This window comes from Acanthopagrus latus, chromosome 17 (assembly GCF_904848185.1).
Source record: "Acanthopagrus latus isolate v.2019 chromosome 17, fAcaLat1.1, whole genome shotgun sequence".
NCBI classification, from domain to species: domain Eukaryota; kingdom Metazoa; phylum Chordata; class Actinopteri; order Spariformes; family Sparidae; genus Acanthopagrus; species Acanthopagrus latus.
This window is the reverse complement of record NC_051055.1, coordinates 3602658-3627986: the sequence shown is the minus strand read 5'-3', so window position 1 is coordinate 3627986 and position 25329 is coordinate 3602658. Positions and strand designations below refer to the sequence as shown.

The window sequence follows — 25329 nt, the reverse complement described above, 5'->3', positions numbered from 1 at the left end:
AAACCACATTCACTTACTTCTGAAGATCAGATTACTAATTGATTACTTTCAGTGTCCTAATCAATAAAACCAACTACAGGGGATGTTTTGTTGTTGTTTTTTTTACAATTGTACACAATGTACATTTGAAAACAAGTTTTCATAAGCTTGAGAAAATATGGTATACAACACAAAATTTCTTTTCATGGTTTGGGGATTTTTTTTTTCTATTCCATGCTCTGTTGTGTTTTTCATACTGTTTATAGTGAGATGAGTGGAAGTGTTGAAGTGTTGAAGTGTTGTGGAGGTAGACAGCCCTCTCTTCAATCTTCAAATAAAGTTTAAATAAACCACAATATGAACACCTACGATGTTTGGTTCCCCTGCAAATTTCTGTTGGAACTGACAAAAAAACAACTGCTTTGTAACCTACTCAGTGCTGATAAATCGTGTAATTTACTTGGTTACCAAGGGCCAGTGTTAAACTGGCTCAGACTCCTAAGTGTAATGCTCCTAAAGCAGTCAAGTAGGTATTTGAACTACAATAATTCATTGGGTGTTTGGCAGTTCTAGTTTGGGATGGTAAAAATCCCTTTTTTCCATATAGGTAGCGGTCCACAGATGATGATTCTTCCTGTAGAGTTGCAAAAAAATAAGAGGCCAGCTAAAAGTGGACATGACAATGGGAAACACCCAAAGGTGCAAACACAAAAACTGTTTGTGTCAAAGGGTGTATGGTAGTGGGAGTAGTGGGAGTGGCCTATAACAGCAAGACACATATGTTCAAAACAAATCCATGTAACATGACTAAACTTAACAGAAAGACATACACACACACATCACATTGCATGGCTTGTGAAGTTATGTGAATTTGAATGCATGGACACTTGACTTCATGAGCCTGGTCATAGCTTTTGCAAATATGACAAACAAAACTATTACTTCATGATTTTTAGCCAGATAAAAATAAGAATGATGAAAGCGTACAACATGTGACATTTCTTATCCGTATTGGCTGCATGATATATTAAGAATAGCAAATGCATTCAGCTTCCTTTTTACAGCAGAACATCTCAAACCACTCCTACAGACCAATTAAACACATTAAAACAACACAATACACTAACATCATGACCCAAAGTGATTTACAGATAATAAATCATCTTTCAAACTCTGTCATGCTGTAACACTGTGACAAATCAATCAAAACATTATTGAGTGAGAAAACAATTAAGAGTCCCAGTAAATGAGAAAATGTCACAGATTCACAGTAATCTAGTCTCGTAGTCTAATCTGTACTGAATATCTCCTGTTACTGCTGCAGCGGGACATTTTCACTGTTTCTTGACAGCTAGTGTAACTGTAACAATTAAGGTATTATTTGTTAAATGTTGCATATAAGCAGATTTTTTTTTTTTTTTTTTTTACAGCTGCTATACAGCAGGCAAAAAACAGAGATGGTGATTGAAATTAAAAGGTACACTGTTTGCTGATCTGCAGATCACTATTCAGGTTGAATGACAAGCACTGAACAACTTAGTAAAATCCTCTCGAAGGAATCATAATCAAGTCAAACCAACTGTCACTGACTTTAAATCAGAAATCTCTTTAATGTAAATGCTGCCTGAAATCCAAGCTTCCATATCTCCAAAAATCAGATCTGAATCTCTGCATGGGGTGTGTGAGTCTCTGCAAGGAGCTTAATCTCTTTGAGGCCTGTGGAGCAACACTGGGAACATTTAACAGTTACTACAGACAAACTTTGATATTATACAGAAACTGAACTTGAAATCCTGACTGTGACTTTGCTTGACAGCGAGACGAACATGCTCAGTCAGTAAAAGTAGGCCTACTGCAAAAACTACTGTAATACGTAATTAGCGTGCATCATACTGTATACCATAGCAGCACTAGGTGACCCCCTTTCAGTGCTTTGTGACATGTGTGCAAGCAGCAGACCTTGAATTCATCCTTCTTGATGACGCCACCGGGCTGCAGATGCTGGCGGATCTCATGGAGGACGGTGAGCATGGCAATGTTAGTCTTGCCGGCGCCAGTCGGAGCACATATAAGAAGATTTTCATTGGTGTTGTAGGCCGTCTCATACACCAAGGACTGTATCCTGTTCAGACGCTTCATCCCTTTGAACACCAGCTGGCCAATCTGGGCAAACACAGGATGAACAAGGGTTAACACATGATTACAATAATCATACAGGTGAAGATAATCTGCTTTTAAGGAAAGTTGATTAAAACTGCAAGCTTGTTTAATTCATAATGCAAACATTCAACACTGTACAAAAATGCACATTACTGTTCATCATAATAATGTAATTGCAATGTTCTTCCAATGCAATCATAGTGAATAAATGAAGAATTTCATCTCTTACTTAAAGGGACACTATGTAGTTGTGAAAAATAAAAAATTAAGTAATAATAGAAACTCAATCTGAGTTAAACACGCTAAAATAAACAAGCTGTTCTCAGAGGAAAATAAGGTCCCAGAACACTGTGTGAAGCTACACAGGTGGCAGGGTCCGCCACTTTTAAACAAAGTAAAACAGTATAAATTGCATTGTCCTTTAAGGTCAGTTTATCATCAGCTCATTCAGTCATGAAAACAAACAGAGTCTGGTCAAAGTGCTTCCCCAAAAGTACAAAGTGCACTGTTAAAACACACACTGCTGACAATTTGAAACTCAGCGGTGAACTATGGGATGCTGCTGATGGTTGCGGGCACTACAACAAAATGCGGCAGCAATCACTGTCATCGTCAGAGTCAGTGACACAGCACAAGAGAACCGGTCACCCAGTTGCTCTTGGCAACCAGGTTTTGGCAAGTGTCAACCATTTAGTGCAGTCATCCTGATTGGCGGACGCTTTTTCTTTGACAAACCTGTAGTGCAGACTCTTCTAGCCAATGTGCTGACATAAAATATAGACAGGTGATCAGTTACATGTGTCAGTGGCTGAACCACAGTCTAAGAGGTGACTGCACTGAAAGTGGGGCATCAAGAAGCATGAAGGAGGAGAAAATGTGTGTGGTGGGATCAGCTGTCACTCAAGCTGCCCTCCATCTGCCTTCACTATGGCAACAGAGTGTGGGTGATGGCCCTCAATCTAACACTGCCTCTGATAAGTAGAGCAGTGGCCACTGTGAAGGACAGTTGGAGCCACACACCTACACACACAGGCACAAATACACCGAGACAAAGTACACATGCAGGAGAGTGAACGCATCCAGCTGCTGCACCGCTGAATCATTTCCTTCTGGAACAGACTACGGACAATCCAAAAAAAAAAAAAAAAATGTCCAGACCACATTACAATATGACTAAATTATCTTCAAGGTTGGAGAACACAGGAACACTAGCTCTGAAATCCACATTTTGTTGATGTTGTTTAAACAGATATTTAAAGAATTGGACTAACTAACTAACTAAATAAATAAATAAATAAATGATCATACTGGACAGTTCATTGACTGAATAACCAGGTAACATCCTAATGTGACGTTGCGTGGATTGACGGAAATCTTTATTACAAATGTACTTTGTTGTCTCTTTTTTGGGGGGGGTGATAAACAAAACAACAAAAGAGTAGTACATACAAAAGAACTATTCCTAATATGTGTTTTATATTATATATTATATTATTTCTAATTCATCAACCATTATCTAATGTGTTATAGTTCACATATTGATTCCTTTTGTCTTTCATAAACATGTACTATTTCCATAATTAGTAAATTATGAATCTCAGACAGATGTAAAAATGAAAGGAGTGCACATATGTTAGGGACCTTACATAAAACATTTAGTTTCGTCATGGGTGCTAAGTATAGTCTGCCGAACATCAGTCCCTCAGCTGTGCACAGAGTGGAGGGGTAAGGTGGAGGAGCAGCTGAGAGATGATATGTGGTCTGGTCGCACGTCTGAACCACATCAGCACTTACAGAACAGGAGGCTGATGAAGCTGAACTGCAGGTACAAGAATTTGCAATATTCACAGAACACAGTAGCATCATCCTCAACATTTACCTTTTTTCTTAGTTTCTTCAATCAATGATCAGTTCGGTACACTACCTCTAAAATGAAATTTGTTGTACATATTTATAATTCTATTTCTTCAGTGTTAAACACAAAGCTATTTGGTTGGTTGGGTCTGTTGAATGGTTGTCATCTATTCTTTCTATTTTCTTTCAAAAACCATAATTAACTTTCTGGTTTGCTTTGGGTTCTGTCCTAAGGAGAATAAAGCCAATGATGTAAACTAGCTGTGGTGGAATTTCGTACAATAGATGTCACTGTTGTTCCAGGTGTGCCTCGTACCTCAATATCTATGTATATATATATATATATATATTTTTTTTTAATTTTTCTCCATCATTTTACCCTCTCTCTGCTTCCTCTGCGTTCTACCTCTCTCCCAGAAAGGCTGGCTGAGGATGCCTTAAGCTTAGACAGCAGTATTATTTATTCAAGGATTCATTAGAAGTATGTCATCACTTTCCTCTTCCCCTCGTTTCGCTCCAACACTCATAGAAAGAAATAATTAAAGAGTGCATGTCAGGCAAGGATATGCGGGGTGCTGTTCGGAAGTTTGCCCCCACAGCCCAGTAGGGAGGAAGAGGTTATTAATGCATCAAAGAGCAACTTTATCAGAGTCCACTTAAGCAGGAAGGAGTGAAGGGTGACTGTGGTTTCAGCTAGGTGTGGTATGGGGGCCTCTGATAAGCAGTTTGTTACAGCCACTGATGTACACATGTGATAGTTTGGCTGTGTTGCATACACACTGATGATTAAAAGTCATATCAAGTGCCAGTAACAAGACCACAAAGTTGTATCCAACAGAGAGAACACTTAAACTTGACTGATGTGCGTATGGTCAACACAGGCGTGGATCCATTTGCATGTGAGCTGTGGCTGAGCATCTAATATCCATACTCAGCCAACAATTCCACCTGGCAAATGCAAATGGACAAGAAGTTGATTGCAGCCATTCAACGCTTTCCAGTTCTGTCCAAAAATGATCCGAAAGGACACAAAATGAAAACTGCTCATAAATTATGTCTAAACAGCTATTCCGCCCTGCGCTTAGGTTGTTATTCAACTCTGAGGTATTTTGAATTCATTTTCAGGGCTCCAGACTCCAGAACATTTTTAACCAAGTTGCAGTTTTTTCACCACGACTGGAGACGGTGCAACTGTGCCATTCTCATGGTTTACCCTTCTCAAATGTTGCTCCCCGTGAAGGAGAAAGAGTTTGGCGTACTTATTGTGTTAGCTCAAAGCAAACATGAGGCTTTCATACAGTAGCAATATAAACCAGTATAACAACAGTATTGTATTGCTTTCCAAGGTATTCGTCTGTTGTCCAGCTGCTCATTTGCCCTCACAGACAATGAAGCCAACAAATGATGATTTCTTTTTTAAAAAGGACTCTCTGAGGCCACAGCAGTCAAACAGTCCTGAAAATGGTTTGAAGGGCATGCCCTTGGAATGAGGTACATGTTAAGGTCATTATGGTACGTTCTAGGTTGAGACTTGCAAAAGCTATAAAGAACCCAACCCAGCACAGCCTGCATCTGGGGTCCTGCCTGGTGTTAATAGATCTTGTGTTGAATGCCTGTTCCTGCCATGATCAGTGCTTCTGTGCTGTCCAGTTCAGCCCAGCCACTTGTAGGATTTCTCGATATCAGCCAATTCTTCAATCTGTTGATGGTTCATGCCGTGCAGGGGTTTGTCCTTCCATTCTAGTTCCTCCTGGTCTGTCCTCTCCTCTTCACAGCTTTCTCTCTTGCCTGATGGATTCACTTATCAGTTCATCACTTGATTAACAGTGTTTAGTTAACCTGAAGTCAGTATGAGTGAGTCAGTTTTACTAAGGGGTGTTTCATTCAGGTCAGTATGCCTATCTGTTGTAGCTTGTTAGGCTTGGGTTTACAGCGTTATGATTTCAGCATATTTTTTAGCTTTCAGTATCTTTGAGGTGATTCTGGATAATATTTGTCGTTGTTTCAGATTGTTGCAATGACAATAGATATTTGGTTAAATAGCAAAGTTTTTGGTGTGATAAGGGATTATACGGGGAGAAATGTTGCCTATTATTTGTTTACAACCTATTATTGGTTTTCCATGGCAACCCGGATGCGAGAGGATGCTGGTGTGAATAATGTCGCTTCTCAATCCGTAGCAAAACTGTTTTTCTGTTGAAAAAATACAGCTAAATTGTCCCTACAAGCTCTGGGGCTGTGCACCAACTTAGAAGGCTGCACACCTGAACAACTGGCTCCATGGACTCACCTTTCTCCGCCGATCAGCTGTTAGCCCTGCCAATCAGCTGTTAGCCCCGCCGATCAGCTGTTAGCCTAGCAATGGTAACTTTCAAACCGACTTGTTTGGTGCTCTGTGGGCTGTCCATCGTTGCTCTGTGGGTCCCACCTCCACCACAACCTCAGGGTTTTTCAATGCCTGGCCCCTTTGCCGCTCTCCTCTGCTGCTGTGGTCTCCCCCAGCTCAAGGCAATGTTGTATGGACGCTGCTCCACCGTTGCTGGTGGCGTCTTCAGGTGTTAATCGCAGGAGCTCCAGGACTTCTGCTATCACTTCACCCCAGGCTCCATCGCTGGGACTGGATCTCTCGGTCTCCTGCGTCAGCCACGCTGTGTGCATGGAGCCTCCAGACGCAAGTTTGTTTATTCGGACGATGCTATTCCCTGTGGTGCTGACTGCCATGCTGCTGTTCCCTCCATGCTGACTGACATTTATTCTTTGTTTTGTTTGTTGCTCTTTGTAAAGTGTCCTTGGGTACCTTGAAAGGTGCTATATACATAACATTTATTATTATTATTATCATTATTGTTATTATTATTATTATTATTATTATTATTATTATTATTATTATTATTATTACTACAAGTCCTGCTCCCAATGCATGAATGTTTATGTTGACTCTGATCAAAAAAAAAGTTGAGACACTGTAAAATTTAAATAAAAAACTACATTTACTTTATTGCAGCAAACCAAGTTTACAGACAACAGTTGTAAAAAGTGTTCCTGAGCCCATGAAGTTGTAATCTCATTTAAACAATCACACATTTCACAAGGTGGTGAATCTCAGCCCATCCTTGCTGGTGAACACCTGAGCCTTGTATACGCAATCATACATCACCTGCTACAAACAAACATGTTTATCTGTGGAACATTCCAGGTGTTTGGGGTGTTTTCAATAATCAATAGAGCTGATGAGGTAAAACAGTACGTACATTGTCATATGTACAGTATATTAGAGTACATGTGAAGAAGGACTAGCAAATGAATACATTCTAATTTAATCATGTTTTGTGTAGCATCCAGAAATGCTCCTTAACTCAGACTCCTCCTCCTAAGATTCAATGTCAGCTCCTTATGTGAAAAGAGCTCTGATTTTCTTTGTCCTGTTCATGCGTCACCCACTTGGTTAATCATTTCCTTAATGTATATATTTGGGGCTTTGTGCACCACAACTGGTCAAAATTCAGTCCTTAAAAAAAACTCCACATACATGCTGCCACTAACTCCAGCCCTCAACTAAACTTTATTCTACTCTCTCCGAACAGGGATGGAGATCCCAGTCTTCTCCTGTCTACTCAATTATTTCCCTCAAGGCGGAGGTCCACTGGGCTCCTTCTTATAAATATTCATTTCTGAATTACGGACCGCTGAGCTTCAGCCTGTTTTGCGAGGCTTCTGCACACTCATTCCCGTGTCTCTTTGGTGACCACAGAGGCACAACAATCACTTGAGCGTCTGGTCCTCATTTTGATTTATCGACTTTGTCTTTTTGTAACAAAAAGCCAGTGTCCCCACACTCCTTAAACATGCTAATTCATGCAAATGTATGCCTGCCCCAGTATTCACCTTGAGGTAAAGCATACATGTAGTAAATAGAAATTTGCAATAATTTAATGATCTTTGGAAGTCTTCAGTGCAGTTTTATTCTCTCCTTAAAACCTGTCTGGCTTCATTGTTATGTTAATATATGCACATGCATCTTCCAATTGGATATCCAGCTGTGCCTGCCAAAACTTGTCTCAAGGGTGTGATGTCAGTGTTGCAGGGACGCAGTTACTGCACTGGATTGGACATTACGCAGCTGTTAACTTATAGGACCAATCCTGCTTTGCTGAAACCCTGCTCATCAAAAGAACCTGCGCTAATTCCGTCAAGCTTTTTAATGGCCCTGGGGTGCTCCCCCTGCATGACGCATGTAAGTGGTGCTTATTATTTTCAATACTGAATTAAACATTTGTATAAACCCATTAATATGTACTAGAATTTCAAAACTGATCTGAAGAAATAGCCAAACATTCTTCCCCTGAAGTAAATTATCTATATCATTATCAATATTATTATCATTATCATTGTTATTACTATTAATATTCATCATCATCATCATCATCATCGCTTATATTTATTTTAGACCTTTTTTTTGTGCCATACCCCTCGGCCTCCCCATAATATAATTTCCTTCAAGTTAAAACTTTATTGTTGTTGTTGTGGATATCAAAAGGTCTTTCATTTCAAGGACATAAACAAAATGTTACATATATAACTGTGATAACAAATACTTCCCTACAGGTATGGAAACACCGACAGATATCTCACACCTGTAAAATTGTATTTGAACAGACCCTTAACAAACAAGTTCTGCTGTGGATGCAGAACTTGATGATCAGTATCACATTTTCGGCTTTCATGCTGTTTAACAGCCAGATTTGCACCACATTACCCAGCTGATCAATCAGACAGTGACTAGACCTTGTCAAGATCACATTAAGTCATACAAACAGCAGGCACACTTTGAGCCAGAAAGTCAAATTGACATCACCAGGCAAGACGCCAAGTTAATTAAGTTGACGGGAGTTGAGAAGACTTTATCAAGTGGAAATTCAAAGAAAACACATCCAGAGCCAACAGGCTCATTTGTTCTCTTTTCCCCAGATACAGCACTCAAGTGTAGGACTCCAGTGGTGCTTTGTTATAATCAGTTCTCTGAAGCCAGTCACCACAAGTCACTGAAACACGGACCAGTTATGACAACCAACTTGCTGCTTTATTGCAGATCAGTCATCATCATTGTTCCAGGCTACATTCAGCCGAAATTATGCCACTTTTAAAACACAGAACCGAAGCTCTGCAGAACCCAGCTGGCTAATATATGGCCGTACACATATGTGTTCAACCTTTCAGAAGCAGGGTTAAATATGTTTTTATGAGAGCAGCTGTTTGAGTCTGCGGCCAAACTAATCTCTGCAGACCTGCAAGACTCTTCCTACACGGCATTTGCAGGACCGTGACAATACACAGGCGATGAGAAGCAAACAGAAAAAGACTGAGTGCATGTTTCTGTAACACAGACAGCAGACTGATTGACTTAGCTCTATATCCTGTCTATACAGTGTAAGCAGTCATCTTCAACAGTACATACTGTGTGCATAAGAAGGTGCCCGTGAACCCATCCTGGGTGAACGCTGAGTGGGATGGAAGCTGACAAGCTCATTAACACAGCAGATACACAGCCTACGGCCATATGGGCAAACTGGTAGGACTGGGATTTTTCCACCAATCCACCAGCCACTTAAAACACACTAATTGGATACCACAGTTGTTTATATCCATTAGTCTTTATGTCTGTAGGTTTACTGGTGAAACTAAGATGACCAGCCTGTGGGTGTGCACGAAAAACAGCCACAATGTCTTTGCGGTAGCTGCTATTTTGTGTTTTTGTGTGTTTACTGTATGAGTCACTATATGAGCTTCTAAACTAATTAAATTCCTCTGTGTATCGGTAATGGGAAGCTAAGAGATATAATTGTTGTCATTTTCATGCCATCCTTTTAATTACTTTCTGGTTCCATTTCATTCCATTTGAATTGACAGCCTGATCAACTTTTAATTGCCAGTTTTTGCAAACAGCTTATCAGCCTGCTCCAAGTCTGCATGCAGAGTACGAAATGACCTGGCCGAACACACACACACACACACACACACACACACACAACATAATGCCTATAGCCAGTCCTATGGATTCACGTGCATGCGAGCGCACACTTGAGAGCCAGCCCTCCGCACCAAATGCATGTGGAGCTTGACAGAGTGAGATCCGATGCAGCAAACAGGAGGCCCATTCATTTCCCTACAGAACAGCAGCAGCAGGAAGAAGAGGGGGAGAGGGCACAGAGAAGAAAGAGGGAGAGCTGGGAGTAGGATAGAGATAGCAACGAGTGAGGTAATCCATCACCTCATCCATAAGCACCTGCTGGAGAGCACTGAGAGCCTTGTGAGCTCCAAAACCTATAAACACAGCAGAGCGCATTCTGCATCTCAGTCCCATCAACATTATAAAACTATTTATTTACACTTCCAAATTGACATACATTAATAGCAAATATGTTGATGTGCAATTTTTTCACTATGATTTTATCTTTTTACATTCAATAAACTCCAGGGTCTATAACCCTAACCCTAACCCATGGATTGCAAAAATAGTGGACAGAGCCCCGTGACACCACCCAAGTGTCTGAGGTGCCAGATTGAAGCTCGAAGTGGGTGGTTCTGAACTTTACCATCTCGGAAGCACCTGACCCAGCTAATTAAAAATCGCTCAAAGTAGTGTGAGTTTCGTTGTTGGATCATGTGTTTTTTCAAGTTACTTGCACAAGGTTTACCTTATCACAAGGCAAAGAGCCAGAATATCTTGCTGTACCTTAGCAGTAAGCAAGCAACAGCAGCCACAAACATGGCCGAGAGGTCAAATTCAATGACTGGAGTTAAAGACAAACAGACAGACAGCTTGCAGCCAGCTGTCATTCAAAGCAACCACACCCTCAATGCAACTTAATGCTTAATCTCTATATTTTGGAATTTAGTTCATGCTGAGGGACACACCAGTGAGCCCCCACAATGGTCTCTGTGTCGCTGAGGGGCGCCATAAAATCTGACCCATTTCTGGAAGAACTTAAGGCCATTTCATTTGGATTTCTAGTGTCCACCCCAGGGTATCCAGCGAGAGTGATAGATCGAAATACTACATACAAGCGTGGCATGTCAGCCGGCAGTCAAACACAAAGCTTCTTTCCTGTCTCGCTTGTATGCAAATTGGCCATGTGTTCAACAGCAGAGCGTCATTTTATATGAGGGCAGAGGAAGTCATAGAGGGGGAGACTTTTTTACAGTGTTTTGGCTGATTGTGATACTCATGCAGGATACTTATTTGGGTAAGAGTAAACAACGAAAAAAATCCAGCGGAGGGGGGCCAAGCGGCAGCCGAAACAGCGTACCAACAGAGCGGATTATTTTTGCTGCAGTGAATTTTGGCGTGAGTAGTTTTTGTCGGATACTGTGGCTGATAACCAGCCTGAAGCTGCGCATGCGTGTTACATGAAAGTTTGCTTGTGGTTTGTGTAGAGTTAAGCCAAGCACCTTCTTCAGAATCCTATAGATAAACTGGAAAAAAAACTAGACCAGCAGGGCCGAGGAGAGAGATGATATCTGAGTGAGTATTCTCTCTTCTTACGCACTTTAAATATATTTAGAAAATAATTCGGTTTGCTGTCTCAAAACATACACAACAGCGGTTTCTGCGAGGGCCTGAGGAAAACATACTAACATTTACTGTAATTACTAAATGCAAAGTTAATTTTTAATTCATTAAATTCAAAGAACTCAGGCCCGTGAAAGAACGCATTGAACATCTGCTCCTTAGCCATCAGTATGAGGAGACCAAAGCTGTACAGGTGTAGTGATTGGAGAGGACATGTCAAGAGCGGAACACGAAGAAGTGCATTGAAAATAGAATTTCCATGAGGCACTGCAGCAGACAGACAGACCACAGGCAATAAACCTGGCATATAACAGTTCTTATACTCCCAGCTGTGGCAAAGCAAGCTATGTGCAATGAGAATGTGTAAACAGTTACACCTGGGTCAGTTGATAATGCAGTAGACACAGGTTTTTTTTATCACCTCTGGCTGGCCCAGCTTTGATCTAAACGTAAGACCAGGGTGAACGTGCTAAATTCGCCACGCTAAATGATTATGAGTTATAAACATCCGTCAGTGGCGCATAAATAAGGAAGGAATTTGGGATGTGGTCAATTGTTGTTTTCTCTTCTGCTACAACTGTTTGGGGGTCTGCATTTAAAAACCCTGTGTAAGCTCCATGTACATGCTACCACTAACTCCAGCCCTTGACTAAACCTTATTCTACTCTCTCCGAACAGGGATGGAGATCCCATGGTAGAAAAGAGGCAAATGTAACTGCCGGAGAGGGAACCAATGTCTCCAGTGAGTAGGCCAGTGAATTCACAGAGAATTGTCTTAAATCTAACCACACAGATACACACAACTTAGTCTTGTAGACCTCCCTAACCTGGAAGTGGTGGACAGCAATCTAATGAAATGCACCATTACATTGAGGAAATTTGTCTAGTTCTCTGGTTTGTTGCAAACATTTGGGATAATGTAAGTTTACAAAAAAATATAAAAAAGGTCTAATCATTTTGGACATTTTAATGCAGACTTCCTATATATCATATCTGAAAGCAACATAGGAGAATATAGGAATTCTTCCCTGATCTGCAGTCTGACGGGAAAAGGGCTTCACGGCCCTAAATTACAGACATTTTTATTCAGAGCTTGAATTTGATGAGCTGAAAATGACAATATGGTGTACTTTGAGGTTTATCTTGGAATTTGTTCACATAGATTATGTATAGAGAGAAAGACAGTAGAAGTTCCCAATCCACAATAATCTTTTCAAACATCAAAATGACAGAGCAGTGTTTATTTTTCCTAAAAACTGTCTTGGCTGAGCCAGAAGAATACAGACACCAACATGCAACTGCATATAATCTACATTATACCACAACCAAGAGTCAACTTGTACTACAGCCAACTGCCTTGATTAACACCTTCATTAGCAAAAGCTAATTAAATCTGCTGGTGACACTTTCACTTCCCACAGCCTTGTAATATATTGTTAATGATGTAATATAGTTAAAATCATGGCTCTTCTGATTAAAATTGCACTCAAATCAGTTTTAATATAAAAGTAATTAGTTGTTCAGGTCTAATTAGTGGTTGTCTTTTTTTTTCTTTACTATTTCATTGATTTATCAGTGTGTTCATTCATGGTTGAAAATTACCCTTCTCCCGGTGCCATTTAGCCCAGTTGGTAGAGTGGGCGTCCCATGTACAGAGGCTTTGTCATCACTGCACAGGCTCCAGTCCCAGCCTGGGGCCCTTTCCTGCATGTCACTCCCCCAACCTGTTTCCTGTCATCTCTTAAAAGGTCCAATATTATACTGTTTTTCATCAATTTCACACAGCTGTCAGAGGTCCAACCACACTGTTTTGAAAAGAATCAGACCTAGAAGGAGAGGCTCCTGAAGAAATACAGACTCTGTGGCTGTAGCAGAACGTTTCAGAATGGTTAGTGTGTCTGAATAATGTTAGTTTGTTCGTATATATTGTTACAGTTACTACCATGTAGCTAATGGTTAACAGCTAGCAAAAGCTGTGTTTGTCTCCGACACAGTCTCCAAACTCTTGGACACTGTTTGCATCGTCTCTGTCTCCAGTCTGCACGTTTCCAGACTTTTTACTGTGAAAACAAGCTCCATCGTAATATTATTAACATTGAACTCGCTTCAAATGCCATTACATAGCAGACCAAAGCGGAGCTAACAAGTTAGCCAGTTTCCAGCTGACTTCACCATACTTGTAGGCAACTGTAAATACTATCAAACTGCAGCGACACTTACCTGTGCATCAGGTACAGTTGCTGGGTCTGGTATGGTTGGGACTGATGCTTTTACGAGGGTCAGTGTCGAGGCAAAGCCAGCTTTGTACTGACCTTCGTTACTGAAGCAGTCCAATGTGAAGTGGTTAGCACACACATACAAACTAACCGGAACCGCAGCCGGCATTTTATCAGAAAAAATTAAATGCAACCACTGTCTCTTCTGTTGTTCTGTAGCTGGGACAGAATATATACATATAATATTTTACAACCAACAACCGAGCAATTTGCATGTCTAACTCTGAGTGACAACTTTGCGAAACACTGCTACCTTAACTCTGGACACACCGAACTTCATCTTGGGGATAAATGCCCCCCTCTCAGATATCTGCTATCACTGTGTAGAGGAGGCCTGCCTATGAAAATCTCTCCTGTCGTTACATAACGACAGGAACTGGATCTGAACAGCCTGGAGGAGCACCGTTTTACCAGTGGGTGGGCTGCAGAGACCATGTAGGACTCATTTGTTTTCTTCATTCTGGGAGTTGACAGGCTCAGGGAAGACCAGCTATATATGATACAGATATATAGATATAGATATATGTAGAGACCAGAGAAAACATGTTTTTCATATTATGGGACCTTTAATAAAGCCACATAAAGGCCAAAAAATACACTAAAAAAAATGAATTTACTCGTATGGAGGTACTTAAGGCATTTTACATCAGAGCAAATGTACCTATACGATGGGAGGCTATTTTAATACATCCTCAATTAAATTATACCGTAATTTTTTTGTTTTGAAAGAACCAGGATAGCAGGATATAGCTGATGGTTCCCTGTACCTGACCTGAGACAACAATTAAATTAGTAGATCAGAGATTATTATAGACACATCCCCCAAATCTCTTGCTCTGGCTAATTATTCTGCAAGCTACTACAAGCTTATTAATGAATCTTTTTTTTTTTTTTTCTCAAGAGACTGATCTGAATCTGCAATCTGAATACAAACATTGAAACTATGGTTAAAGTGAAACAGACAGAGAATGTGTTTCTTTTTCTGCAACTAAAATGAACAATAATAAAGTGACTAAAATTATACTAAATCCACCTTGTCAATACAATGAGCGAAGTAAGTAAATTCATATTTAATGAAGAAAAGCACGTTACAGACTGAGAGAAACACAATGCACACACCTTAATTGGTTGTCGGAAAATAGGTACATTTTTTTATGCCATGTACTGTTTTGCCATTTGAGAACTGTGCCACTCCATCAGACAGGATTGTAAAAGTCGTGAACTCCTGAATTCTTCAAAGAAGCCTAGAAGGCTTGAGGCTTCTGCTTAGCAAGTCTAGGCAAATACATAAAGCCAGAGATGTGTGCTGTGGGGGAACCACATCAAAACTGGATTAGGAAATGCAATCAAGGTGGATTAATTATGGATGGAGGGCTGTTCAGTTCCGCCTCATCTTTGCAGGCCTGTGCATAAACACTGGCTGCTTCCTGCGCGGGAAAGCAGAGGGCAAGCTGTCAACAGGCAGGAAAATCAAAGGATGGTTAGTGAGGGTGGTGATGGTGGAACATAGTGGAATAACAACAGCACTGGGCCTGCTCACCTGTTACCATCAGTCAACACGTTCTTGTGAGTAGTCCTTCATTGCATGAACTTCATTGCATGAAGATGCATGGGCCATTAGTTACTTCAAATGATGCTGCTTCTTCTTTTTTTGTCACCAAAAAACAGTCAGCTTAATTGCTGAAACACATACTGCTCATGGCAGAAATACAACATCATCAGTGGAGTCTTTTGACCATCCAACCTGACTTAAGATAGATTTAGATACCCCAGGGAGGAAGAGAGTCTTAATTAGAGCCATGCTAATCCAGCTTAGTTTTAGGCACCTCCTGGCGAAATTAACAAAATGGGACTTAAGCTAGCCAAACAATGTGAAATCAGAGAATGCTGTGCCCACAGAGATTGGTCTCTACCACAGCATCTCTGACCAAGCTGTTGCACTCAGTGGGTGGACCATAATCTACAACAAGAGAGCTCAGGGCTACAGCTGAACGAGGAGAGGTGGACTCTGTTTTTTTTTTGTTGTCCAAAAAAGACGCCCATCATATCAACAGCACGGTGTTAATTTACTATAAATAAATATTTAAAAAAACATTTCTGAGTGCTGCAACTACACATTACACTACACAACTACACTAGTTAAGAACTATTATTATAATCATTATCATTACCACTACTAATACTTTTACACAGAGCAAAATAAATGGTTATTTTCTGCATTTTTAGACAGCTGATCAGTTTTAAATATGTCAGAGTGGATTAATATAATCTGTGGAAGTGAAAATACAAGGAGTTGCCAGATGAAGAGCTGCATGTGCCAGGCTGCATCACCAACTTTACAGAAAGGTTACTCCCTCTCCTCATCATTGTTAATAGGTTCTCTATTAGCATTGGGATTTTGCTCTAACAACAAAAATCAAACAAAAAAAGAAGTGGTCTGGACTGCACTGAAAATGGTGGCAGTCTCAACATGGAGGAAGTAGTGAGTTTACAAACAGAACCAACAGTAAATTATACAGGAGCAGAACAGAACACAGATTTCTCACTGACAGATCACAGATGACTTTATATACACTTGGCCACATTATTAGGTACAGCTGTGCTCTGGCTGGTTATTGCACATACCTAATAAGCAGGCCAGGCATTGCAAAATACCGTGTAGACATGGTGTTCAGAGGTTCAGTTGCTGTCAGATTCAAATATCAGAAAGGGGGGACGAGGAGGAGGACCAGGCCGTTGAAAATGTGAATGCAGAAAACAGAATTTTTAAAAAAAGAAAATGAATAAAGAAATTGCTCCACACACTATGAAACCTGAGAGTAGACAATGACAGTAGTTCTATTTTTGGGTGAGGTGAAGAATGGCAAAGCGGGAGGAACTGATAATTAATAAGAAGACTACAACATCATTTCTGTTTAAAAGAGAAACTGGAATGCGTATGGTAAGTATGATGTGACACTGACGTACTGATTTGTAAGCTATTACAGCGCATATAATCTCCCCTCCCTCTGGGTTCATGTTTTTTAGGGACCCCATTGTATTTGTTGGTGCTAGCTTTTATACGAGACTGATATTATTTGTACACTTTTTTAGCTGTTTTGTTCGAGAATTCACTCTTGGTATTCGACACCATTTGTCTGGGTGAAGGTTAAACGAGACAGAGTAGAAAATCATGAAATCAAGTTTTTTAAGTTTTTAGCAGCGAAAGGATTTAAAAATTGGAAGGGAAGAGTCATTCATTAGTTATGCTTTTCAACCCCCCTACACCCATTATGACTCTTCTGTAGTGGCTACAAAGCAAAACTTTCTGGTTTTCCTCAAGCCTCTCCCTCTACACACTTATTCCCTGTGGTAAATGTCATCTTCTCAGAATGTGTTTGCAGCTTGAGTAGAGTCCTATCAATTAGTAGTTCATAGGAATTGCAGTTGTGTATGCCGTGAAGGCTTCTGTCTATCGCATAGTTTTTGATGTCCACTCTGCTGTCAATATTTGGAGTTGAATCAGCAGTGTAGTAGTAGTAGTAGTGCATGTTTCTGAGCATGTTGGTCCATCAGTACTACTAAAGAGTGGCACTTGCTCTCACTCACAACAGACTGAGTAACATATTTATTCGGATAAATTAGGAAGGCTTTTACCACAGTGGCAAGTGCAGGAGGCCTGGACCCTGATTCATTAGTTAAAAAGCACCCTAATAAATTCCCCACTTTTAATGTTTCACAGAGCTATTAAAGGCGTACCAAGGCTCACACAGCCCTGTTTCCCATTACAGCTTTCAATAAATGACAATCGGCACTCAGTGTAAACGGGAGGAGGGGGGAGCGTCAGACTTTTCAGCCTGCCTTTCAAAGCCTTCCTAATAGCACATAAAGACTTATTAGGCATTGTGTGTCGGTGCTTTAGAGGAGTGAGGCACTTTGTTCCAGAGTTGCCCAGGCTTAAGTTAATGAATAGAGCCGCTGCTTGACTGAGGCTAATTCACATCGCTCAGCAGAAGAGGTTCCATATCAATCTATATCAGTTACACAGGGACTTTCAAAGATGAAGGGAACACTGTGAGTGAGCTGAGAACTGAGAGGAGAAAAAAAAAAAGAGATAAGCCTTTTAGAAAGTGAGAGAAGACAAATATGGAGCCGCGGAGAATTTACTTCAGCTGGTCCTCAGATTGGTTGGGTTGAAGTTTTTGCATAAGAAACTAGGACCGGAATCCAGTAATGTCTGGACAGCCAAAAGACTGCAAAGGAAAACAGGCAACTGATAAATCTGTGCAGCACAATCAAAATCATATTTTGTAGTATTCATTGATTGTGTAGTTCCCTGAAGTTAGTTCATTCTTCTTAATTCATCCTTAATACTCCTAATGAATGTTAAATCAAATAATAGCCTGGTCTTGAAACCAATTTATCTTTATGTTTAAATAAAAGAGTCCTTACATTCTACAACTGTCCATGATACTGAACTGCCAAAAGCCCTTATTCTTATTCTCACTGTTATGGATAGTAAACTGCACTAAATATAATATGTAGTAACACAATCCCAAAAAATTGTGTAAAACCTAAAAAAAAACAAAAAAAACAGAATATTGTAAACTTATCTTTTTTTTGACATATGCTCAAATAAAAAGTACAGATAATAGATAATAGTAGATAATATATTTAATGTATTACCTCATCAGCTTCATTAAGTAAATATTGTATGTAAATATTTGTTCACTCTGAATGTGATGGCAGCAACGCGTTTCATACAAGTTCGCGTGGGGGCAACAAGAGACTGGGAAAGTTGTGGAATGCGTTTGCACCCAATTTGAGATCACAGGAGAAGCCTTGAAGTTCACACAGGTGGCGGATGAATAACCTCGCTCTCTGAGTCTGTGCAAGAAATCGATCCATTTAGAAAAAGAAAATCCAAACACCCTCACTTCATAGGCACAAGAGTTCAAACACAAATACTGTAAAGATCCTTAAAGGAGCAGCTTTAAAATTCCGTTGTACAAATTAATTTATTTGTCCATTTTATTCAAACACATACAGAGGCAAATCAGCAAGTGATCTCACGTGGGTCAGTGCCAGTTGAATCTTAAGACTTTAAGTCTTGATATGAAAAACATGTGGATATGTAGAGCAGAGGTAGCCAACACTGTCGCCCACAAGGACTGTGTGAGTCCCCTGCAGATCATGTTCTAAAAATAGCACTGGTCACCATGGACCCCCGTTTAAAAATTCTATTTATTTGTGTTTCTGTTTTTGAATCAATAACAGTTGCATTGATGTAGATTTGAAAATGACAATATTGAATATAAAATAAAAAATAAAAAAATGATGTATGTATTCATGAACAAGTTCAATTTCTCGTGCAAAACAAACCCCCGTCTGAAGAAAGCAGGCGCAGCTACGATAAGGAGAATGGTTTTATTTTTAGCCCTAAAAAACTAAAGAAAAAATATGGCAGAAAAGTGAAAGAAAACAGTTTCACAATGACTGAGAGGAAGAGTTCTCTTTTACGACAAAAGAGGTGAGAAGAGAGGTGTGTGTGTCTCATTTGCGGAGCAACTGTGGCAACAGCAAAGTGACACAAGGTGGCGAGACACTTCAGTACGTGTCACAAAAGCTTCCAAGCTAACTATCCACCTTGTAGCGAACTACGGGCAGAAAAAATTTGTGTGTTAAAGGCAGCTTTGGGCAAAGAGCAGTCTTTTTTAACAAGGCTGGGGAAAAATCTGAAGCTTCATTTAGAGCTGCAAATGTTTGGATTAAGAACAAGAAAGCCTTTTCGGACGGGGAGGTCTTGAAAGGAGCAATGATGATTATTGCAAATACGGTGTTGAAAGACGAGATGAATGGTCTCAAGTCATCTCTGCTTTCTCAGATGTCCAACTGGGGGCAAATACGATGGTTAGAAGAGTGTCAGTCATGTTCGGGAACTTGACAGAGCAGCTGGACCGGGATCTGGATAAGTGCAGGTGGTTTAGCATCCAGTGTGACGAGTCCAGGGACAGCAGCAGTACACTGCAGCTGATGATGTCTATCTGAATGGTTTTTGATGATTTCTTCACCAAAGAATCCCTGACACAACTGACCCTGAAGACGACAACGAGGGGAGTTGACATCTACAATACCGTGAAGATGTTCTTTGTGGAGAAAAAATGTACCATTGGAAAAGCTGGTGTTGGTGACTACAGACAGGGCTCACGCCACAGAAATCCAATGGCTCAGTATCAAAGAGTTCATACAATCCAAACGGCTCCAGGACTCTAGCCCCATTCTCACTGCCCTCTGAATGTGGGGATTCCACGCAAATTCTCTGCCTCCTCCTCTGTGTGAAAGTCTCAGAGGCCCGTGAGGGGTGAAATTTCGCTCAGGCGCTGATACGCCTCTAGAGGTAGTATTAGAGGCACAGCATTGGTGAACCGAACCAGTGTGAATGGATAAGCCACTGGCGCAGAGCAGGGGCGTGTCAGCCTGACAGTGTTCACAGTGAACGGTCAACAAAATTCAGAGAAATGTCCCACAAAGCAATGTTGTATGCCCAAACCAAACCTCAGTAACTGTAACTGTCTTGGCAACTTATATGAGCAAAAAAATACCGCAGTAATACGTGGAGACATGTCGCCTGTCCTACCGACTCCTTGTCACATTTCTGCCTGAAAAGCAGCTTCTGTCCTCGGCAAAAAGCTTGAAGTCACCAAGTGTTTGTGTTGAATAGAAGTGCTTTTGCTGGACAACTAAGTGTAACATTCAACTTGGATGCTGGACAAGTGGAGATTTAAATCCTAATGTTGGATAACCCCCAACCAGGTATAACTGGCAGTGTCATCCAGGTGATAAGACCCTTATCATCTTCTCACTTATGCAGGTTAACTGTTGCAGTAGCACTGGGTTGAATCATCTGACTTCAATAGCTTAATAATAGCTTGTTGCATGTAGTCTTATTTTAGATTCCTCAAAGTAACCACCCTTTGCTTTGTTGACAGTGCTGTAAACCCTTGGCCTTCTCTCAGTGAGCTTCATGATGTAGTCACCTGAAATGGTTACCACTTCACAGGTGTGCCTTGTCAGGGTTCATTTGTTCTTTTTGGGGTTGGGTCAGGTTTGTACACAGCTGACAGCCCTATTTGACAACTGTTAGAATTCATATTATGGCAAGAACCAGCTAAGTAAAGACAAATGACAGTCCGTCAATATTTGAAGAACTGAAGGTCAGTCAGTCCGGAAAATTGCAAAAAATTTGAATGTGTCCCGAAGTACAGTCATGAGAACCATCAAGAGCTATGACATGAGGACCGCCCCAGGAAAGGAAGACCAAGAGTCCCCTCTACTGCTGAGGATTAGTTCATCCGAGTCACCAGCCTCAGAAATCGCAAGTTGTCAGCACCTCAGATTAGAGCCCATATGAATGCCACACAGAGTTCTAGTAGCAGACACATCTCTACATCAACTGTTCAGAGGAGACTGTGTGAATCAGGCCTTTGTGGTCAAATAGCTGCTAAGAAAACAACAAGCAGAAGAGATTTGTTTGGGCCAAGAAACATAAGGAATGGACATTAGACCAGTGGACCTTTGGTCTGATGAGTCCAAATTTGAGATCTTCTTGCCGTGACTTTGTGCGACACAGAAAAGGTGAATGGATAGTCTACATGCATGGTTCCCACCATGAAGCATGGAGGAGGAGGTGTGATGGTGTGGGGCTGCTTTGCTGGTCACACTGTCGGGGATTTATTCAAAATTGAAGGCACACTGAACCAGCATGGCTACCACAGCATCCTGCAGCGACATGCCATCACATCTGGTTTGCGTTTAGTTGGACCATCATTTATTTTTCAACAGCACAAAGACCCCAAACACACCGCCAGGTTGTGTAAGGGCTATTTGACAAAGAAGGAGAGTGATGGAGTGCTGCACCAGATGACCTGGCCTCCACGGTCACCTGACCTAAACCCAATTGAGATGGTTTGGGATGAGATGGACTGCAGAGTGAAGGCAAAAGGGCCAACAAGTGCTCAGCATCTCTTGGAACTCCATCAGGACAGTCGGAAAAAACCATTTCAGGTGACGACCTCATGAAGCTCATCTAGAGAATGCTAAGTGTGTGCAAAGCAGTACTCAAAGCAAAGGGTGGCCAATATGCCTCATGTTACGCGTGGTCCTGGTGAAGGTTGTTCCTGCTCCTCTCTCAAGGCAGCATTGTACTTTGTTTCACATCTTGTTCTCACAGTTAACAGAGAGCTCTCACTAAGCCTAATTTAGTGGTTGCTAGCAGAGTGTGCTCCCAGTCTCACCTTGGATTAAGTGTTACTGTGAAGAGAGAGTTACAGCTGTCCACTCATGTTGTACATTGCATTACATTCTATTCTCATAGCTAGCAGGCTGCTATTGCTCTGGCTAACTTAGTGGGAAGATAGCAAGCGTGCTTTTAATATCAGCTGGATTTGATAGTTACTGTTGTAGGAAAAAGAGTGTCCTCCGCCTCTGACTCCATATACTGTTCTCTAATCTTCATCTGGTGTTGTCACTATGATCACTTCTCATGTCCACTCTAGTTCAGAGTCGCTGCCAGCTTCTAACTGATCGCCTGGATGACACCGGAAGTAATACCTTGGTAAGGTTGGTTACCAGACCAGTACTGGGTACTCAGTACTGACAGAATTACTTCAGTACTAGAGTGGCAATTCACATTAAATCAATTAATATCAAATACTAGTACCTCAGTGTGCATCTTTACAATAACGTTATAGAGATAGTGAGGTGTGTCCCCAAAACTCAGCTACTCACTACGTCTGAAATTCCTCACCAATATGATGTTTAATTTAGTTCAGCCCACTCATTAAATATGCAGCATGGGAATCATGTGCTCTCACTCACATCACATATTGTATGCCTATGATACAGTAAGAACAGCTGATTTCACACTGAAGTAATGCAACAGTTTCCATCATCTCTGCACCGCCCGGTGGATATAAAAACCACGGCAACTGGTTTCCACACATTGCGTTTAGGAGTGTTAGGATTCGGTCCCCCATTCACGACGTCATCTAATTCTACTCACAGACACTTCCAGGGCAGAGCACCAACCCATCTTTGACCCATCATGGAACAGGTTAGAGTCCCATCATGGAGGAATGGAAAGTAGAAAGGCAAACTTATCTCCTGGAAATCCTGGTTCAAACGTAGAAAATAGTTTTATTTTATAGTTGATAAATTTGGCTCCTTAGGTTCCTTTGACAATTTCTCAATTTCTAATCTAAACTAAAATGGATGACAACATGGAGAAGGCATATTTGACTTTAGAACACGCTTGTCTTTGTGGATACATCCTTGTATCTGATGGACAAATGAATTGTCAAATCCTCAAAGATCATCTTGATGTGGATTGAAATTGACAGTACTGAGGAGACCTTGGCCCTCACAGAGCAAACACACACACACACCTGAGCCAGTCTCATAAACTGTGAAAACAACAAGAGCAAAAGTGTAGACGTGATTAAACCATCCGTTTATCAATTTGTCATGGCAGAAGACACATGCACACAGTTTTATCCACAAGGAGTCTCTCTCACTCGCTCGCTCACACACACACACATACACACACACACACACACAGAGGTGGTTTATTATGATGTCCATTAGCATGAGTGACAGGAAGGTTAAGAGAGGTGAGCAGTTACACTAGTCCCCTGAGGTGTGACAAAATGCTTCTGAGGTTTACAGCTTTCATATTTTAGGGCCTTCATCAACAAAAGGCCAGATTCAGAGAGGAAGCAGTGACCTTTTGTACTGTTGCATCTTCACTACTGATACATTAATGACGGATTACAAAGTCCACTTTGGCAGACAGTATGGGAGCAGAACCTATCAAAGACAATGTAGTGTGTGGCACGCTCTCCATCCTCATGCCATACCTCTTACCCCAAAGCCGGAACAGACTGAACTCCTGCTTTTCAAGCCTGCTGACCTCCAATATGGCTCAGGGGTGGCTGAGTAAAGCCCGCCAGAGGCCAGGGGGATGTATGTAGCAGTATGAGTGTGGGATTGTCAGTCAAGGTGTCAGTCAGACTGATGGGTCATTGTGTCAGCTGACAGCTGGCTGAAAGCTACAGCACTTCCATTAAGAAGGAACATCACTCACTGGCCATTACAGCCACAGGCCTCTCCTGTTCACTGAGACGAGGGATAACAGGGACCATACATACAAACTCTGCTGGAAGCAGAATGGACATGCAGGCAAGTCCTGTTGTTCAAACAGATGTACTTCAAATGGTGATTTGTTGATATGCAGAGCTGGAGAGGTAACCTACTGCTGGGGAGTATTTTATCAAATCTCAAGCCTGAAATCATTCATCATATCCATTATTGACTCCATTTGTGATAATCTTTCAAGATTTGTAATAGGTCTGCACAACTGATGTGATATAATTGGAATTACAATATATGGCAATGGCTATGGGCAATATCCAAATCACAAAAAGCAGCATTTTCTTAAATAAAGATTACAATGTGTGACCAACAGCATTATAGTTAAGTACTGTGGTGCTGCTTAGACTTTGTTCTGCAATTGTACTGTTTGGTACAGACCCCAACAAACCCTCACATCATCATCATGATTTTTTATTTTTAACAGTAAAACTATTGTGGTGTAAAAATGATCATCTCCACTAATCATGAATCATATCACAATTGCAATCTGTCAAAAATAATAAAACCCAATGTGTGTGTGTTTTTTTTACCATATTGGGCAGTACTAATTTGTTAGTTGTGTGCCTCCAGGCACCATTGGGGACTATCATGTCACAAAGACCTTGACCTTTGGCCACCAAATTTGAATCAGCTGACCCTTGAGTCCAAGTGAACATGTACACCAAGAAATCACATTCACAAGAATGGCACAGATGGATGGCCAACCATGAAACAGGAAAATGCAGACAAAAAAGTTCCTACATCATTACCTCCAAAGCAATAACAGAACAGCACCCTCAGTATCACTGTCAGTATATTGTGAGCTTCTGGACTTTACTTGTTAAAGCAGTCATATCAAGGGAAATGGCAGATCAAGGCAGGATCAAGGATCTCATGATGTGATTGCCAAACTCACAATTAATACACAAGTCCAAGAAAAAGATGTAAAAACATGGGCTTTGAATGGAGACGCACCATTTCCCAAAGGCTGAACTGAGATCCTCCAGACAAAAGAAAGCCTGGAAGACCAAACGTTCTGCAGAACTGTGATAGACATGTTAGCAGAAATTCACCCATATTAGGTTCTAGAGGTTGCCAACAATAGAGAACAATGGACCAATCATTGTGGCCTTTTGTGGTAGAGAAAATTAATATCTTCAATCAACAACTGGTTGGCAGAAAGCATATTAACTACATAGTTTAATTGTGGCCTTAGTGAAGGATAACTCAATTTCTTGCCAAGAATGAGATGATAAGATCTATTCCACTCTCATATCTGCACACTTGGCTCAGGATAAAGACAAAACTAGCATGGCTCTGTCC

General features: G+C 40.9%; 1 protein-coding gene across 3 annotated transcripts in view; it reads right to left on the bottom strand.

Annotated features, from left to right (window-relative positions):
* Positions 1-25329, bottom strand: part of ascc3 (activating signal cointegrator 1 complex subunit 3) — a 142396-nt gene that overhangs the window by 85401 nt on the left and 31666 nt on the right. For all 3 annotated transcript variants that reach the window (XM_037073937.1, XM_037073939.1, XM_037073938.1), the window contains exon 9: positions 1939-2142. In XM_037073937.1, coding sequence (XP_036929832.1) covers positions 1939-2142 — 204 coding nt within the window. The remainder of the gene's footprint in view (positions 1-1938; positions 2143-25329) is intronic.